At 42.3% G+C, this 20248-nt stretch overlaps 1 protein-coding gene across 2 annotated transcripts in view; it reads left to right on the plus strand.

Moving 5' to 3' along the window:
- Window positions 1–13277, plus strand: part of AK4 (adenylate kinase 4) — a 66239-nt gene extending 52962 nt beyond the window's left edge. For both annotated transcript variants that reach the window (XM_021679964.2, XM_021679965.2), the window contains 3 exons: window positions 5444–5616; window positions 8705–8823; window positions 10574–13277. In XM_021679964.2, coding sequence (XP_021535639.1) covers window positions 5444–5616; window positions 8705–8823; window positions 10574–10688 — 407 coding nt within the window. In that variant the 3' untranslated portion in view covers window positions 10689–13277. The remainder of the gene's footprint in view (window positions 1–5443; window positions 5617–8704; window positions 8824–10573) is intronic.
- The last annotated feature ends 6971 nt before the right edge of the window (window positions 13278–20248 follow it).

The raw sequence follows: 20248 nt of genomic DNA on the forward strand, positions 1-20248 counted from the left end.
GTCCTAACCCCTAGTACCTCACAGTTTGGCTCTTTCTTGGCGATGAGGTCACTAAAGAGATAATTAAATTAAAGGAGGTCTTGAGGGCGGGCCCTAATGTACTACGAGTATTGTAGTGTCCTTACAAGAAGAGGATTTGGATACAGACACCTGGAAGACACAGGGAGAAGGCAGCCGTCCGCAAGCCAAGGAGAGAGGCCTCAGAAGAGACTAACCGTCCTGACACGTCGATCTCAGACTTCTGGCCTCCAGGACTATGAGAAAATAAATTTCTGTGGTTTGAGCCACGTGTTCTCTGGTACTTTGTTGTGGTAGCCCCTAGCAAATTAATACATTCTTGTTTTATCTCTGAGAAAACTAAGGACCAGAGAGAGATTACAAAGCTAGTGGAAGTTCTTGCAGTCAAGGCTGGGTAGAGCTGGGATTGAAACCCAGTTGTGTCTGGTTCCAGAGCTCTTGCCCGTAACTGACATGTTCCACTGAGCCCTGAGGTTCCTGGCTTACCGCGGCTTCTCCTCACTTTTGAAAACGTGGCTGGCACCCGGATCTTTGACTGGGCCACTGTTCTAACTGTCCTACTGTACTTTCTCGCCTGCCACACCACTTTCTGTAGAGGTGAGATCCTGGCCAGGAATGGCATTAAACAGGTGGCTTGAGATAGGGGCTTAGTGAATCTGGAAAGATTGGCCTCTGTTTGGGAATTTCCTTCCCAGTTCTCTTGCAATGAAACCGAGGTAAAGAAGACTCTCCTCAGAGTGGTTTGGACCTGCTTACAAGTGCTGTTAAACCTTCCCATGATGGGATAGATACACATAGTTAATATTGCCCTTGGCAGTGTTGTCACTGAGAAGTTCTGTGGTTCTTAACCAGCCACAGTCACCTGGATAACTTCTTAAAAAATACCTAAGTCCTGCTCCTGCTCCTAGATGTTCCCTTCCAGGAAGAATGGTATGGAATCTGGGCAGTCAATAAACTCTTCTCCCTCCCCCCACCCTTTAAGTCTTCCCTGATCATGTTGATGTGCCCCATCAGATGGAGAACCCTTGAAGTTGAGGAATGACTTCTTTCTCTTGTTGGTACTTCTTCTAAACCATTAAAATGGTTGCATTCCAGCAGCATAAACATCTTAAAACATAACTCTTCCATTTTAGCTTTCATTGTAGGCTTCTGTATTTTCCTTGGTTCTTTCAACTTTAGCCTGTTTTGAGGTTGGGAGGATACGAGGAGAGCCACTGTCTTAACAGACGACCTCTAAGCCATCAGAATTAATTATTCTCTGGTCATTAGCAGGTCTGAATGTGAGAGCCCCAAAGGTAGACACTACCCAACAGTTTTGTTCCTTCTGTGTTCAGCTTATTTTGTAGACAGTTGCATTTTCCACCCATTCCTCCAGAGGGCTCCAGAGTTCAGAAACAGTTGTGGGGTTGTTGAGCAGACGGGCAGACGGACTTCTATCCATCAGACTAGGAAACTTTAGCCAGTAAGATTTGAGCTTTTATTTGTTGGAGGAACTGTTATATTCTTGTTCAGAGCTTCCTATTCTTTCCTAGTGCTTTATTCACCTTCCAGCCTCCATCCAAAGGATAAAGAACAATGTTTTCTTGTCAGGGTAGTGGCTAGTGATGCTAGAACCCAAGGCCAGGGCCTGAGTCTGGGAACTTGGGTCTTTAGAGGCGTGAACCCTTAAATTCTTTGTGCACACTTAGCAGTAAAAATGTTGATTACATCTTCAAAATAATGGATATGTGTGAATTATGTGCACATACGATTTTGTTAATATATACCTTATAAGATGTACCCTCCAAAATAGAAGCTAAAAAGAGCAAGGAGCCCCACGCGGGACTCAATCCCAGGACCCGGGATCGTGACCCAAGCCGAAGGCAGACGCTTAACTGACTGAGCCACCTGGGTGTCCCTGGAAGCCACTGCTTTAGAAAATGGTTTTTCTTTATAAAGGGATTTGGGGGAATAGCATAGAGATTGATCTTGGGGTTGTTTTGGCTGCAGGCATCTAACTCCAGTTGTCAATTTGAAGCCTTTGTGAAGAGGAGGTTATACAGGGAAAAGGCAGGACCTGGCAGTCAGCGAGGGAGAGTGCCTTTCTGTGGAAGGCTCACTGCCCTCACTTTGCTGGAATTTCAGTGTGGAATGAGCCAGGCACAGTACCAGAGGATAACAAAGGGAGGAAGGTGTGTCTTAAATCCCATTTCAGGAAGCTCATCTTCTAAAGCAGACTGTGGTGCACAGTGTAGGGGAAGTTAGGCCAGAGTTGACTAATAGACTTAGCACAGGTCCCGGACTTGCCACCAAACTTCTCCACAGCATCCCCTGTCTGACCTACAGTGAGCTTTTGGGGGGAGGGAGGTGGAGAAAAGGACCTGGTTGAGGGTGTCTAGTATTCAATAAGGAATTTGAAACTCCTTGCTCATTGCCCAGCCTACGCTGCCTGAGTCATGAGGTCCCACCTGGGGCCAAATCTTGCTCCTTGGCGACCCAGATAATATCACTTTGTTCCCTACTTGGTAGCTATCATGTATTTGAAGCTCCAGGATACACCCAGTTGCTGTGAAGCCCCAGTTCTAAAATTGTGTTTTTGAACTTAAAAAAGAAGTTGCTTAATAAATTAATATGCAAGCAGTCAAACCATTCCATAGTAGAAAGTAAAAATGACATACTGAGTTTACAGGGCTTGACAGAGTCCTATAATTTCATAGAATTAAATTCGGAGTTTAAAATAAGGCAGCTGGTCACGTAAGTATGGCCACCGAATGGAAGACTAGAAGACAACTACTGTAGTATTACATTTAAGGGTTTGCCCACTGTGTGCCAGGCATTGCTGTCTTCCATGCTAAGGCCAAGTGTCCATAGTGCCCTTGATCTTAGGCAGATAAAGCTTGACCTTTGACTTCCCTAAATGTCAAGTAGTCGTAACTTCATGTAACAAATTATGTTGAGATTTGAAAAATATTTAGTTAGTCAGCAGTTCTTTATTTAAGGGCAGTATTTTTTTTTTCCATTCTGAAAGTACTGTATGCTCAGTTTACTAGAAATTAGAAGAGTAGAAAGGCATCACCCATCTTCCCACCGCAAAGAAAACCACCATGAATATACTTCCCACATAATTTCCGAACATGTGGGTGCCTTTTTTGTGAAGAGGATGCTTAGCCAGAGAGTCACTATGGGAGGAAGGAGACCATACAGGTGGGTGACTTGGTACAGGAGGTGGCACCCGGGCTGCGACATTAGAAATACCTCTTTCTCTGTTGAAGCCAGTCCCACTTTGATGAGGGCTGGCTGAAGACAAAGCACAAGCTGACACCCTGCAACCTCCCCCCCACCCCCCTACCCCCTCACCGCCCCCCACCCCCCCACTCCTGGGAGGGACAGGTGTGACATTCTTCCAGGAATCTCCCACCTGTCTTCATGTTAATACCTTGCTAGAGGGGAAAACAACCTTAACTTGAGATGGCTTGGCCTCTGGTATCTTGTTAGGTATCTTGTAGGTGGGTCTTCTTTAGCATATGAAAGTTCTTTTGAAACCTCCCTTCTCCTTTCTCCTCCAACTCCTGAGAGTATAGAATCCCCACTCCTCAAGGTCCAGGTGCAGCAGCTCTTTCTGTGCATGGTCCCTGTCCCAGTGCTTTAATAAACCACCATTTTGCACCAAAGACGTCTCAAGAATCCTTTCTTGGTCGTCGGCTCCGGACCTCATCCCACCGGCCCTCATCTATATTCCAAAACCACATCAAATGCATAATGGGTCACAAGAGAACAGCATATAAGAATGTGAAAGCAGTTTTGTAGAGAACAAGATGGAATCTCTCATGTCAAGCAGGGGCCTCTATCAAGCAGTGACATAAGCAGTTAAGGTACTGCAGCTAGGAGATATCACTGGACCAGCGTCAGCTGACACCACAGAACTGATAATGAGTAGAACCAGAGGAGGTCTGTAGAGACCCCAAACCGATTAAATCCCTTTAAAAGGGAAGGATTTGGGCACTGCACTGTCAGACTCTTCAGACCTGACCCCTCTACGTCTGACCACTTAGAAAAGGCAGCTTCTTCCGAAGGCGCTCTGCCCGATGGATCTCCGAACAGAACCGAGATCCTTCCCTGCTTGAACATAAGCAGTAAGTGCCGAGAGCTGACCCGGACCCAGCGGAGCCCACAGACTGACTTCGTGTGTGGTCCATTCACTTCCTACACCCTTCTGTTACTTTGTTTGTTGTATGACTTGTCTTCTGTCCTCTGTGTGCTGTGTAAGAAGCCAGGTTTAATCACATGGTGAATTGTCATTGAGTTTGGAATCCTGAACCTGCTTTATCATCGTGATTTAACCTTGCTCTATGATTGAATAAGGCTGACATTGTGGAAGGACACAGCTCGTGTGTGTGCCTTCATAGCATGCTCATGACAGGTTTCTTCTGGTGTTACCTGTAATGTTGGAGTAACCCTTTTGCCCAGTGGGAACATGTGAGTACCTTGGGTTCGACACATGATAGCCAACGAATCTGAGATCTGCCCTGCAAGATAAGCTTTTCCTCACCTCTGTTTAAACTTGCTTTTTCTTTCCCTGTCATAACAGTAAAGTTGAAACATGCCCCAGGTTGGGTTCTCTCCATTCTTGTGTCTTTTTGGGAAGAGATGTAACTTAATCTATATCTTCTGTAATAAACAACATCAGTTAGATACTCTGGGGGCCATTGGATAATTTCCCTTATTGGAGAAATTAGAAAATAAGCTCCAAGGGAAGCCTAGAACAAAATCAGTAGTGAAAGCTGCATTTCTTTTTTTTTCCCCCAATCCACTGCAGAGCAGTCCTTTTATCAAATACAATAAGAGCAAATTACTAGAAGAAAAATTAAAAGAAAAACACAAATTCAAGCATAAATTTTAGATTCACTAGGCTTAAAATTACTGTGAAATTACTATAAAATTCTTAAGTGCGTTTTCTCATTTCTGTTGTTACTATGCTAGATTGCAGATCACATGTTGAGTTTTGTAAGATGTAGCGTACGGATAAAAATATAATTTGGGGCGTAGCCTAAGAATAATATACTCATCAGCTGTTAAAGCTATAAAAGAACACAAATATAATTTTAGAGGAACAGAAGTGGAAATGGAGGTGATATAACTTGCTTAGGTTACATGAGTAGTTAAGAGCAAAGTGAGGACCAGTCTAGTGATTTTTAGTTAGTGCATGCTCTACTTGGGTCATGTGACTTCTTAATCTTTGAGTATCCCGAATGCTAAAGCTGGGTTATAAAGTGCCATATTTTCTTCTAATTTTAAATTTTTGGAGGTAGACATAAATTCCTGATAGAAGTTTCTTTCTGGGTGGTATATGTATAGATTTGATTATTCTGTCAACTGAAAATATTTCATTGACTCATTGGAATTGGGAAATGTCTTGCATTTGATATGTTTTGTTTTTGGCATTTAGGTTTTCCTAGGACATTAGTTCAGGCTGAAGCCCTGGACAAAATCTGTGAGCTGGATCTAGTGATCACTTTGAACATTCCATTTGAAACACTCAAAGATCGTCTCAGCCGACGTTGGATTCACCCTCCTAGTGGAAGGGTATATAACCTGGACTTCAATCCACCTCATGTACATGTAAGAATATACAAAGCATTTTTACAGACTGACAAGAAAGAGGCAAAACACTCCAGCTGTAAAGTGTAGGAAGGATATGAATAGATTATTCAAAAAAGAGCAAATCTTCATGGCCAAAAGTATTTGAAATTTCTCATTCACTAGTGGTCAAGGAATGCAAATTAAAAGTTTATAACATCTGTTGCTGGTGGGGAATCTGGAAAAAAATGGTACTCATCTTTATTAGGCATATGAAGTATTAATAGTGTTTTTAAAAAGCAACCTAGCAATGTACATGAACATTTTAAAATACATGTATTTCATTCAAGCCACTGCTGGGAGAATAGGTTATGGAAATGAAAGCACTAGCGGGCAAGGTCATGTACACAGTGATGCTTATTTCAGTGTTGATTTTAGAGAAAAACAAAACAAAATCTGGAAACGAATGTTCATTTACAGGGGATGACTAAATGAATTAGAAACTATGTACATCGTGCAATATTATGTACTCAGTAAAAAGAATGACTTCGTGCTATCGCCTTTGACCTGAAGAAATACTTCCTCTAGGTATTGTTGAATATCAAAAGCAAATAGCACAGTGATTCCATTTTTGTAAAATAGTGACCCTCCTTCTTTACACATTATCTGTGTGTGTGTGTAAATATGCTCTCTAGCTTCGTAAGAGCAGGGATAACTGGTTATGGCTGGGACTGAATAAAGACTTGGGGCCAGAGTGGCTGGGGTCGTGGGAGTGGTGGCGGTGAGAGTGTAAAGGCATGGGAGGACTAGAGGAAGAAACGGGTCCAAAAATAACGTGTGTTTACGTGAAATGAACATATGTAAAGGTGTATGTTTAAAGAACCTTTTTAAATTAACAAATTCAAAAGAGTTATTATTGTTCTTTCTGGTAAAGACATGAATTAGTTCAATGTGATTCTTACCTCTAGTTATTGGATGTTAGATAGAATTACTTGTAATCATCCAAATGTGGAGGGGTGACAGTGGCATCTTAATGGATTAATGTGTATGGGATAGGTAGATCTGAATATAGATGGAGTCAGTAATTACTACAGAAAACCAGCTTCAAGAGGGTAAGGATGCCTTCCCAGCTCCTGAGTGCCATAGATTTGGTACAGTTCCAGTGAGTCTTGTTCATTTGGACAAAGTACTAGTTGCCTTTTGAAGTCTCCTTTTTATTTTTATTTTTTTTTAAAGATTTTATTTATTTATTTATTTATTTATTTGATAGAGAGCACAAGTAGGCAGAGCGGCAGGCAGAGGGAGAGGGAGAAGCAGGCTCCCGGCTGTGCAGGGAACCCGATGTGGGGCTTGATCCCAGGCTCTTGGGGTCATGACCTGAGCCGAAGGCAGATGCTTAACCTACTCGGTTAACTGACTGGATTAAACTCGGCGATGCTTAATGCGCCCCAAAGTCTTCTTTTTAAAATGTAATTCTGGAATTCCTTTATTAGGTCCCTTCCCCTTTTCCCTCTCAAGAAACTGGTATAAGGGGAAAAAATGGATGGAGAGGAGAAGAGGATTCTGCATATGCACTGATGTCCAACACGGATGCTTCACATTTTAGCTTTGCCTAGACCTGCTGAAGCAAAGATTCTCTTAAAGTTTGAGAACCTTTAACACTGAGTTGCTTTCAAAAGACTGGGTATCCTAAACGAACACCCGCAGTTCCAGTGCTGCCTCCAAAGACAGCCGGGAAAGGTACTAGTCTGGGCCACCTCTACCTGCCACTGTGGCCAAGCTCTCCCAGAAGGAGGGATGTGGTCACCCTAGCATCATTTTCTTCTTTGTAGAAGCAGTTGTTGTATTTATTGGTGCTCTGAGGTCCTGGAAATGACTTCTGAGCTTTGCAGCTCTAAGTAAAATAAAGAGGAAGAGAATAAAGGTGATGTACAGCCGTCTCCCACCCCCATCTCCCCTGTTGTGTCAGGTTAACAACCATGGAATACACGTGATGATTATGGGGCTCACCAATAAATCGTAAGTGCAGGTTATGGACCCAAGGCCCTGAGCTGTAATGGAATTTTAGTGTGTTTCAAATTTATAGCTAGTTTCTGATTATCCAGTTGAGTTGCCTGAGCCTTGGTTCTGCTCTAGCCTGCCTTTTGACAGATTTATTCCTTGTGACTCTCTCCCCTGGCAGGTAATAGCCATGGACATGGGAGGCAAGATCCTCATGTCCATGTTGCTATTTGTAAGTAGTTAGGTTTCCCAAGGAGGTTAAAATACATCAAAAATCAGGTTTTCTAAATTGCCATTTTTTAGTTCTCAGAATGTTTGTTCCTGATTGTCATAGGCATATAATCCATGCCTATTTTAATCTGCCTTTAAGTAAGTCATTATATGATCTAGGAAAATAACCTGAGTAAGATTAATCTCAGGAAAGAATTTGAAAGCTAGCAAAGGCAGGACCGAGATACCTTCTCCTAGATCAGTGTTCTCCTAAGTAAACCAGTTGGTTCTTTGAGACGTTTTCTTTTCTTTTTTTAATTTTGTTTATTTATTTTAGAGAAAGAAAACATGCAAGCAGGGGGAGGAGCAGAGGGAGAGAGAGAATCTCAAGCAGACTCCCCACCGAGCATGGGGCCCCATGTGGGGCTCTATCTTACAACCCTAAGATCATGACCTGAGCCGAAATCAAGAGTCGGATGCTTAACCGACTGAGCCACCCGGGCGCCCCAGACATTTTATTTTCTTATTAACAACTCAAACTTTAGAAAGCAGGGCAGTTTTAGGAATGTTTAGAGGACCAGAATGTCATTGTCTAAAGGTTGTTTGTTGTTGGGGGAGGCAGCATGGAGTTTTAAACTGTAAATTGAAAGTATCATTTCTCAATAGCACTGAAACGTGTTTGGAAAGATCTGAGAATTTAATAAAGATTCCATGTCAGCTCTCACGAAATAAGGTTAACAAGACTGTTAGGAGTGTTATTTCTTTTTCAATTACTTTCACTGTTACCATCGTCACTCAGGCCTAATTGATCATTCGGTGGGAGACCAGGGTGAATACGCGGATTTTGCACAGGAAAGTTTCTCGTCTTTGGAATGGCCCAGGTGTTGGCCATATTAACTGGTTTCTCTGGTATTTGTAGGGGATTGATGACATCACGGGTGAACCGTTAGTCCAGCAGGAGGATGATAAACCCGAAGCCGTGGCTGCCAGGCTAAGACAGTACAAGGATGTGGCAAAGCCAGTCATTGAATTATACAAGTGAGTGTGCTCTACCATTTTCATGGCAGATGGTCAGTTAGAACCATGTGGCGCCCAGTGGGAAGGACACCAGGCTGAGGTGGGATTGTGTTTCTTTAAGCTAGACAAACCCTAAAGGCCCAGTACCTCCCTGGGAGTCGGGTGAAATGCTGGGGTTGTACGTGGGAGATAGAGTCCAGTTCTTTTATGCTAAAATTCTTGTAATACAAGGGCCAAAACCTGATCTTCTCTGTCTGGTTGTAAAAGTATGTCTCAGATTATTTTCATCTTCTTTTCAAGGAGCTGAAATATGGTTTGTATTTTGACACTCCCACATGTAAATATCTCTTTGGATAGAAGATTAGAAGGGACCTTTCACCTAGATATGTCTAGAGGGAATTTAACCCAAAAAAGTGAAAACTGTAAGCTACAGATGGCTGCGGGGGCCAGGCAACTGTTGGAAATGAGTGTCAAACCTGGTGGGGGATGTGTTCCTCTGGGCAGTTGAGTGACAGCTTCTGTGCTGCTCCAGCCAGTTATTTCCATGGGGGCACTCAGGCCCAGAGTGGCCAGTGATCCCTGTTTTTTAAGAGAAGCAGAAATCTGGCTGACTGTGAGTCAGGGGAAAAAAATCCCAATTTTTATATTGGCAACAAATAACGTTCTTTTTTTTTTTTTTTTTAAGATTTTATTTAGGGGCGCCTGGGTGGCTCAGTCAGTTAAGCGGCTGCCTTCGGCTCAGGTCATGATCCCGGGGTCCTGGGATCGAGCCCCGCATTGGGCTCCCTGCTTGGTGGAGAGCCTGCTTCTCCCTCTCCCTCTGTCTGCCGCTCTGCCTACTTACGCTATCTCTGTTAAATAAAAAATTAAAAAAAAAAAATTAAGATTTTATTTATTTAATTGACAGCGAGAGAGGGAACACAAGCAGGGGGAGTGGAAGAGGGAGAAGCAGGCTTCCCGCTGAGCAGGGAGCCCGATGTGGGGCTTGATCCCAGGACCCTGGGCAGACGCTTAACGACTGAGCCACCCAGGTGCCCCAACACATAACATTCTTAACAGCATGCACACTGAACAAAACCCATTTGCAGACTGCATTCAGGACAGCTGTCTAACAACCACTGCTGGAATAAATTTCTGACCTTTTAGCACCCAAACAATTTAGCAGCCCTTTAGATCGGAAGTTCCTGATCATGTCATTATGATATATCCTGTGTTTCATGATCTGTTGTAAGTAATAAGGGTTTTATGGTACCAAAGTTTGTCAATGATTCATTTTTTGAAAGTGTATACTGAGGTAGATTTGAGATTGTCCGTATAATGTTATTCTTTGATATGTTTTATTTTTTTAGTTTTTAGCTTTTTAAAGATTTTATATATTTATTTGAGAGAGAGCAAGAGAGAGAGAGAGAGAGAGCACAAGCACCAGGGGAGAGCAGAGGGAGAGGAAGCAGGCTCCTCGTTGAGTAGGGACCCCAGCGCGGGGCTCGATCCCAGGACTCCTGGATCATGACCTGAGCCAAAGGCAGAAGCTTAACCAACTGAGCCACCCAGGCGCCCCTCTTTGATATGTTTTAAACAGGAGAAGAAGAGGTGGCATCATGACAAGCATGCCGGTCTTATTTAGGTACACGCAGTGTGGGTGTTGGCACTTAGCAGTGTGTGTGATAGACCACAAGATCGTGCTTGTTTTATACCCAGGATCTTCCCTCGCCCTAATAGCATGTTAAAAGGAAGTCTAAAATGCCTTCATGTGTTGGATTTTGTTTTTCAGGAGCCGAGGAGTGCTTCACCAATTTTCTGGGACGGAGACTAACAAAATCTGGCCCTATGTTTACACGCTTTTCTCGAACAAGATCACGCCTATTCAGTCCAAAGAAGCATACTGAGCCTGCCCAGTGGAAGAACCAGGAAAATGTCGTTCATTCAGTTGTATGTGTAGTATTTTGGTGCCGTGTCCCAAGTTAGAAGCTAGTGGGGATAGCTTGCAGCATCTTTTCTAGTTTAAATGGTGAACTGAAATGAAAACGAATGAGTAGAAAGCATTCCTCAAGAGGCTCCTCTCTGCCTTTCACGAGAAGGGTCACCTACACATGTCTAAGATGCCTCTGCACGTCTCAAGCCCTTCACAAGAAAACAAGTACAGGCTGGACTTCGAACGGCGTCTAACCCAAACTCTAGCTGATTTCTGACCGTCACGTTGTTGCCAGAGTAGCATTTTCACGCGTGACAGTGTTGGCCTCTGGTTCCCTCCGTCCTCTGAAGGCTGTTGAATCAGAGCATCAGGAGGCCTTGTCCCAAGTTCTCTGGTATGTGCCCTTCCTGGTGACCATGCGATTGAAGCCAGTTGCTCTTTGTGGTTGCTTCCCTCGCTGTGAGTGACTGTCCACAATTTATTTTTTCTGTTAGGAGTGATACCTTTTCTGCATCCATGCTCCATAGAATCTCTCCTTTGCAGACATCCTGGAATGAACGGATTTGGCTTCCACTCTTTTTATTAGACTGTACTTTTTTTACATCTGTTTTCTCCCTCCCTAGGCTATGAAGTAATACAGATAGTTACTGCTTTGATCCCTCTCAGATCCCTTTCTAAGAACTGAGAGCAAGGGGAGGCTGTCAAATCGCTTCCTGCAGCAGGAACTGGGCTCTGCAGAGGGTCTTCTTACGCTGCTGGGCTGACTCTTCATGGGTTGATACTGCCCTTTTCTTTTATTGTGAAAAAAATCCTCAAAGTCTTAGGGAGTCTTCAAAAAAATGGGAGATACTTACCTACATAAATGTTAAAGGATCATATCTTGTGTATAGAAGTCATAAGACCATATGAAATTACTGCACTAAAAGAGTAGTTTAGCTTTTTATTCAAGACAAAAAAAATGTATTTTGAAATGCTGCTAAATATTGATGCTGACAGTGTTTTTCTCCTGTGAGTGACCCAAGCATATTATAAATAGTTGGTAGAGGGAATGGAGCCTGTGGGTTGAGGAAAATATTGCATCAGCTGTGCCCAGAACTGGGTATGACAGCTTTATGATTATGGGAAAACAAATTCTTAAAACTTTTTTTCTATTCCAAAGATGCTTTCTGTGGGGTGGCCATTAAGTCTAGAAATACAGATAATACAATTTTGTCATTCTTCGTAATGTACAATAAACCATTTATTAAAGATTTGCCCGGTTTCCAGACTTGGTGGCCACCTAATGTAATTTTTGCTCTTCTCTGAGAAGGACAATGAAACTTATTCCTGTTGCCTTAAAAAGAAATACCCTCTTCATGCATCGTGGTTGTCCCTAAAGAAGGTCCTTGCTATTCCTGGAAGTGACTTCTGTCTAGCTCTTCATACTGGAGAAAAAAAAAAAAAGCCTATTTCAGCACGCCACTTGTGTTGCAGCATGTTATTTATTTTCTGAAGATGTCCCAGCAAATCTCTAGTCAGTTCCCTGGCACATGTGTTCTGTATGGTAATGATTGCATCTTCCTTACAAATACTGCCCTACTCTTGCCAGTTCCTCTCCCTTTATTCCTTCATGTGAGTATTCTTTGACTATCTTAGTGGAAACATAGACTGGTCTCCTCCTCATTCTCTAAATCACCTCACTATGTTACTTTTTAGGTTTATGCAGTGGAAATGCCCAGTTCAGGTCTGTGACACATCAGTGCATGATACAGACTTCTGAGTGCTTTAGAAGATCCATGTGTGAATGCCAGTTGGTGGGATTGGGGTGAAAAGACGTGTGGGTAAGGCTCAGGTATCGGGGGGAACCAGGTATAGAGAAAACAAGTCTGAAATGAGGAAAACTGCACAATGTAGACTAGTACTGCCATGGAGACCATTTCCACAAACTAGGAATAGTAGAGAGTTAAGGTTATTATGTGGATAATTCAAGAAAGAAAAGTGTGTGCCCTTCTAGAAGCAGACACATCTTAGCTCTTCCTTTATTCCCTTTTTGTTTAACAGACTCCCTTTGGAGTTTTCGAGAGAGATGTGGGAAATGGGAAATGGCTGGTCCCTGATGCCATGCTCCAGTCCTCCATCCTTCCCTCCTCTCTTCCAGAAAAATAGACAGTTCTAGTCAGCATTGGAGCCCCTCAGTGTGTCAGTGGCATTTGCTGTTTCTGAGGCAGCCCAGCAATTGAGGGTCCTGTGCTTGGTGAGACCAAAAAAAGACAAACACCTTTTCCATGGTCTTTGAAAGATGATACTTATTTCATGCTTAGTGGCCTAAAAAGTCTATTTCTCATTTCCTTAAACAAGCTCTCTAGTTTTTCTTCCAATAATTTTGTAAAAAATTAAAATCCTCTTGCAAATATTTTGACAAAAGCAAAGGGGACATCTTTCCTTGGTTTTCCTTCTACTGCCACACATATGGTTCCTTCAGAGTTACGCAAAGAAAGTAGCCTGGGTGTCTCTAAAATTCCTACCTGTCCTCATATCCTGTGATTCTAGTCAGTTGTGAATTCATTTTGCTTTCCATTATCTGAACAGGCTTCCCACTTAACTTGGAACTTGGAAACATTGCCATGTTTAATATCCTCTTAACACTAAGGCAGACATAAAATAAGTACCATTTATTGAAGGCCTTTTGGGTGCTAGGTGCAGTTGTAGGACATTTGCAAACATTTAATCTTTCAAGCATCCTTTGAGATAGGCATGAAGAAGGCAAGGGTCAGAGATGTGAAGCATCTTGCCTGGGCTCTTGCTGCCGATGACTAGTGCAGCTAGGACTCAAACACAGGCTTCCCTGACTCTGAAGCCTTTGTTGGCTCCTGGATGTTTACTGTACCCTATCCCAACAAACCTGGGGTGCTGAGCCTGCTTGATTTTGCTAGTGGCAAAATAAAAAAGTAGCAAAAAAAAAAAAAAATAGCAAAAGTGACATTCAGCTCTGTATGGGACTGTTCCTTTTTTTTCCATTTGCTGAAGCAAAGGGAGCTGCTAGAGGAAGGTCTGAGCCCTTGATCTTTTATAACTACTCATTTATAAAATGAATGGCTGTTGAAATAGGCTGGGCTTGGGTCCAAGCTAGTCTGTGGAGGAGTCAGGTTCATGTTCCTCACCTACCCTTTTGGTGTCCATGGTGTTGTACCCCAGAAGGGACGTTTACCGCTGAGCCACCCCCAGCTGTCGTGCTCTCTCTAGACCTGGGCTGCTGAGAGCTCTCCAGATGCTACTCACTTTCCCTGATACCAGAACAAATCACTCCCTCACTCGCACCCCCAAGTAAGGCCCTTATAATAAACTGTTCCCGCCTGAAGTGCTGGCAGGTGAACAGAGGTGATTGAGCCGCTAACACAGGGCAACCCTTGATTTTTGTACCATCTTCCCTGTATCACATGACCCATCAACCTGATGCTGAATGCCAAATGCACACCTTTGCTCTGCTTGGCGTGCACGATTCCGGCGATGACCAGGGGCGACTGGCTTCCTGCCTTCCCTAGGGGCCCTCCCTGCCCCCCTCCAGCGGCCACGCTCGCATGAGCTCCAGCTTTACCCAGGCTCTGCCCCTCTCTTTGGTAGGGAAGGAAAAAGGTAAGAGCCATGGGTGAGGGGGATTCTTGGAAGGAGGGACTGCTGTGGCTTCTCCCACCACGTAAAATGTTGAGACAGGAGAGTTGTAGATGGAAGGGTGCTTGTGCACGATCATAAATAGGATTTTTAGAACATTCAGTTCACTGTCAACTGATTTCAGTATTTGACTTTAGCTGTTTAGCTGAATAAACAGCTTATCAGCCTCTGCTGAAGGTCTGGCTTAAATCATAAAGACTGCAAATTTCCAAATGTGTGAAGACATAGACACTCTTAGTAGTTACTGTTGATTAGTACTTCATGCTAAGCACATTATATGCACTGTCTAATTAAATCCTCAATAATTACCCTACAAAACAGATATTTCAGTTATCCTGCTTCTTTGTGTAAAAACTGAGGTCATCCTGTTTACTTAGACTTGTGTTTTCATGTACCTATAGGGATGAATCAGGAAATTCAGAGGGGCCTTTTGTGTACCTTTTTCTCCTTTGAGCTCCCCATTCTAATTAATGGGTAAAACAGTGTTATTTGTACCTGGAATCTTTGCTTTTGGCGCTCTGGTGCTGAGGCAAGAAATGAGCACTCAGTGGGTCCTGGTGGTAGTTGCACACTGTATATGCAGAGGGCATACATCTCATCCGCACTCTGCTGGGTTGCAGGATCTCGGGAGACATTCGTATCTACCTGATGAATTTCATTTATTACCTTGTATTTAAAAGTATCTTTTCTTGCTGCGGTGAATTTTGCCAGAGACGCAATTCCTAAGGCCAGGTCGTGTTCTTAGTCTGAATTGCTTTCTTTTCAATTTCCCTGCATTTTTAGCAACTCCCTTGTTTTACTTAGTGTCTCAAAAGAAGAACCTAGCAGTGGAGACTTTTTTTTAAATGGGAGTGTGGTCTGGTCATAAGTTATCCCTTTCTACCTATAACTGATCCAGTCTGGTTTCTAGATGAAAAGTGTGCAAGACCCAGATGTGGGGAAACCATGAGGCCATATTTCAACTATGAAGAAAAATCTGCTTCCTGCATCTGTTGAGACATACTATAATTATAATTGTTCATACATGCCATACCTGTCTTTTAACAAATTGCACAAGTCTTGCCAAAATAAATGCCATTATCTGTGTGCTTCAGGGAATCCCCCCCCCCAATTTGATCAGTGTGTGTGTCTTATGTGGGTCTGTGTGTGGGGGAGGGAGAGATGGTAAACGCCTCCAAAAGGATGAGAACCCTTGGTTGGGATGGGTACGCATTCCTTCCTGGTAATAATTAGACTATTCCAGGAAACAGCGTCATTCTGTGGGAATAAAGGTTTCCTGTTTAAAACTTTGCCAAGGAGCAGCGCACCTTGAGATTCTCCTGGGGGTTGGCGTGTGTCTAATTCCATTTCATAAAACCTTTCTTTGTTTTGAAGTGTTGGCTGTAAAGTCAGAAATGTACTAAATAAAAACTGTTTTGTATTTAATTTAGAGAAGAGTAAAGGGGAGGAAAAAAACCTCAGTGTTTATGTAAGCTTCAAGGTGTTAGGGCTTAGAGGGCTTTTCTAGTTTTATGAGAATTTGTACTACTGATTTTTATATATTCCTGTTTTTGAGATGAACAGATCTCGGGAAATTGTTGCATTACAATGGCATTTCACTGTGACTCCTCTCAAGCTCAAATCTGTTCTCTAAGCCAATGACAACTTGTCACTTCGGTTTACTGTCCTGTGAAAAGTCAGCTCCAGTTTCCCAGAAGTTGTGTGTTTACGATGAGTCATTGCTTCTCCTCAGTGCGAAAGTTGTCAGCCCTCTTGATTTGGGTGTATGTGCTTAATTCAAAGTATCTAGACCTGTAGTCTAATCTGTATATGCTCTCCTAACTGTTAATTGTGTTATTGACTATTTTGATTATCTTGCTTGAAGATTGATTCCTACTTTTTAATTTGGTAGAAATAAAGGTTTTTTTTTCTGCTTATAACTAGTGAATTAATTTAACATTTGTGTAGCTTTTTACACTTGAGAGTATACGTCTTCATAGATCTTCTCGTTTATGCCATTCTGCAACCACTTCATTATCAACAGTGTTATCTCCAATTTGCAGATGAAGAGAATAGAGAACACAGTGTCGCCTGGATGAGGTGACAGTTGGTGGCAGAGCAAGATCATGAACATAAGCATTCTGATCCCCAGTCTCATTTTCTTTTCTGCAACACCATGTTGCCTCACTTTGTATACACTCAAGCACCTTATTTCTCTAGCACTTTATTCTTTATGTATTTTCATAAACATCCTTTAGTTTTGTTCTTGAAACAACAGAGCGATGTGAGTCTATTCTCCCTCTGTTTTTGCAGATCGGGAGACCAGATCAGAGTGAGTCCAAGGTCATAGTGTCCAGGGCCACTCTGCAGAAACACAAAAGTCCACAGGCCTGGCTAGTGGAAGCTGGAGTCATGGAGGAAATAGAGCTTCTGCAGAAGCCTCCCTACAAGGGTGGGGGTGGAGGATGCCCTGGCTTCTCCCAACCTCACGTTCTCCTGTCTCCTGCAGAGGCTTCCCATCAGCTGTGTTCAAAAGCCACCTGGCATAGGAGCCTGACGAATGTGTGGAGTTTGGTACAACAGCATAATTTAGTTCAAGCTGACTGATAGAAAATGGGCCTAAGACGAGTATATCATGTCATCTAGTTATACCTTTGATTCTCTGATCAAGCACTATTAGGATCTGGGGATGCAAAGATGAGTAAGACCCAGTTTTTGCCCTTGACTTCCTCAGTCACCTGGAGGAAATGGAAATATATTTAGATAACTACACATGACTTAGAATTAATCACTGGATTATAATTGAAAGAATACAGAGGTAGTGACTTTCTTGGCTGGCCAACTAGACCAAGTAAGAGCTATTATTTGAGCTGAATGATGCAGGAAAGAGGGAACCCAAGCTGAGGGAATGGTATGTGGGCAGAAGTATGAGCACCTATGCCAAGTGGAGGCCAGAAAGGTATGAGGCAGCACTGGGGAGAGAAAGATAAGATTGCATTGTATTGGGAAGTTGTACTGACCTGGTCTTAACTTTGTTTGCTGTAGACCATAGACTATGCCAGAAAGTGACTCATCACATTTGCATGATAAAATTGTACTACAGGTCTGAACTAAGATATGGTAGAGCTCAACAAAAAGGGAAGCTGGATTATAACAGGAGTAAAGAAGAATTAAATGTCTCCAGGGGAGGGGTTGGGGATAACAATGAAATGGGGGTGAGAATAAGGCTGTGGGGAGTGGCAGATGCTGTGAAGACTGCAGTGCACTGCTTTTTCTCAAAGGTGAGTTGCTGCTGCTCAGCTCTGACCAGTTGTCATCACCTTGTGCTTGCTGACCCAGTGCTGCCCATCATTCAGTTTAAGAGAAGCCAGAAATCAATGTTTTCATGTGAAATGTTTTAAATGTTTACAATTTAAATTAAAAAAAAATTCCACAGGCCAAACAGTGTATTAAGTCAATTTGGGACTTCTGGCTTAGAGACACATAGGAGGTTAGGAATGATGATCTTAGTGGCTGGATAGATGTCTATGAAGTAAGGAGGTATGTAAAGGCAAGAATATGAAGGTGAGGATTTTCTACCTTTGATTAACAATAAAATTGTGTAGTTTTCTAGAATTCTGCATTGTCAGGACACCACCTATTCCAATGAATCACTTGAGTTTTTTTTACCCCTAGAGTTCCCCTGAGTGTGATTCCTTTCAGCCAGTGAATATTTAAGCATCCAGTAATTAAATGTGTGTGTATGTGCGTATATATAATACATGTGTGTGTAATAGAATTATATATATGTGTACATATATGCATATGTAATATAAGGTGCTAAAAGTTATTGAGGGTTTGCTCTGTGGTGCCAGGCAATAGGTCAAGCATTGTATACCAGCTACAAGTAGTGAAGCTGAGGTTCAGAGAAATGAAGCTATTTGCTCAAGACCACTCACCCAGTAAGTGGTAGAATGAAGACTTCAACTCCGCGTCCCTTAGGATTATTCAGCTCTTTTTCCTCATTCTGACTCTCACTGCCCAAAGACACCAAGGGACCACATTAAGGGCTTTGCAACCAAGGCACCTTTGGCTTTGGGCAGGAATTCCAGGAGTCGGGGTGGAGAGCCCTGCCACGTGGAGGTGACTAGGACTTGAGCTGTGTTGGGTCTCCAGTGGCCAGCTTTTTTCCTAGCCAGAATCCTATGGATTCTTTAACAAGCCTAGAAGGCCTCCCATGGAAAGATTAGATCTCATAGTCCATCAGGAGCTGACACTTTGCATTCCCCTATTTCAGAGCCATGTACCCTGAGAAAAGAAAAAGGTTTCCTGACAAGGAAAAATCAGTGATACAAAAATGAATAGTTCATCTCTAAGTCAGGACAGATCAGCGACTCTTGTCACAGGAATAGCCCACATACACTGACCACTCTAGATCCACTATGTCATATACATCAACCATCCTGGGTGCACTTACCATATCAGATTACTCTGGACATGTTGGCCACCAGACATATCAGCTATCCTGGACACTGATCATATGCACCCACCACATTATGGAAACCTCTTATCAGTGTGACAGGGTCAGAGAGAAGGGGGTGCAGGCTAAAATTGCTTAGAGACTTGAATGAACCATCTTCTATGTGTTATCTATAGAAAAACTTTTGCTGCATTTCTCCCATCTGAAGCCAAAAAAAACAACAAAAAACCCCCAAAAAACAAAAAACCAGCCCAATAATCTAATGCTCATATGAAAATCTCACCTAAAAATTTATAAATGTTGGCATTTATCAATTGAGGTTAGATGGCTAAACTCGTTGAAGATAAATGGCATATGTCTAAACCTTAATCTTTCTACACATCTTACAAAAACCACAGAGACCAACAACAGCAAATAAAATCACGATTAACTCACCACACAACACAATTATATCTACCACATAGCCAGGAAATAGAAGACTGCAAAGTCCTATTTCATTTGAGTGGGAAAATACGTATCTGAAATCAGTAGCACCAGCTGTGTAGCCCATGTGGAAGTGGAGAAGTAGGCAGGAAATATTTGGGAAAAGTACTGAGAGGGCACAGCTTCTGGGAGACAACAAAGGAACTTGAAAGGAGGTGGCACTTCTTAGAGATCTGGTGATGAAGAGGGAAGAATAAAGAAGTTGGTGGAAATTAAGGGTTCTACAGAAATAAGAGTTTCATGAGAGCTCCTCCCCCAGCTCCAAAAAGATGCTCTTCATTTAAGAAATTGCATTTCACTGTACCAACTGAAGAGGGCACTCTTGAACTAAGAAAACTGGTAAGCCACTCAACTACAGATGGGGTTCATCTGTAGAAACACCTGATCCAGGAAAATCCAAAGTCTTAAAAATGAAGAGGAAAAGGCAGACACAGGAAGTTACTTTCAAAAGGAATAAATTAAAATAAAAATTCTTCAGCAGATGAAAATACTCAAGACCCAAACTTGAGGCAGAAGAAACTGTACCACAACTCTCCAATATGAGTCAAATATGGTCAGACAATAACAGATGTGAAAAAACACCACAAATCAGAAATTCACAAATGCAGAAGAAAAGTGGACACAAAACAAAAATTTGTGAAATAATAATTGCCTGAACAAAAAGTGAAGGAAAAGACAATGATCCCCCAAATTAAGACTAAACTACAAGGTACACAAAGAAGAGAAGATTCAACAAGCATACGAAGGAGACATAGGAACATGAAAATTTCCAAGAGAATTAAAATAAGAAAAAGTGAAAAGTTAAGAAAATAATAGTTATAGAAGACAAAGAAGATCTAACACACCTATAATTGAATTATCTAAGAAAAAAACAAAACAATAAATGAAAACCAATGTTTAAAGCTATAACCTAATAAAAACTTACCAAAAGGTAAATAAAGAAACCCTGAATCTACATATTAAAA

This window comes from Neomonachus schauinslandi, chromosome 4 (genome assembly GCF_002201575.2).
Source record: "Neomonachus schauinslandi chromosome 4, ASM220157v2, whole genome shotgun sequence".
Lineage (NCBI taxonomy): Eukaryota > Metazoa > Chordata > Mammalia > Carnivora > Phocidae > Neomonachus > Neomonachus schauinslandi.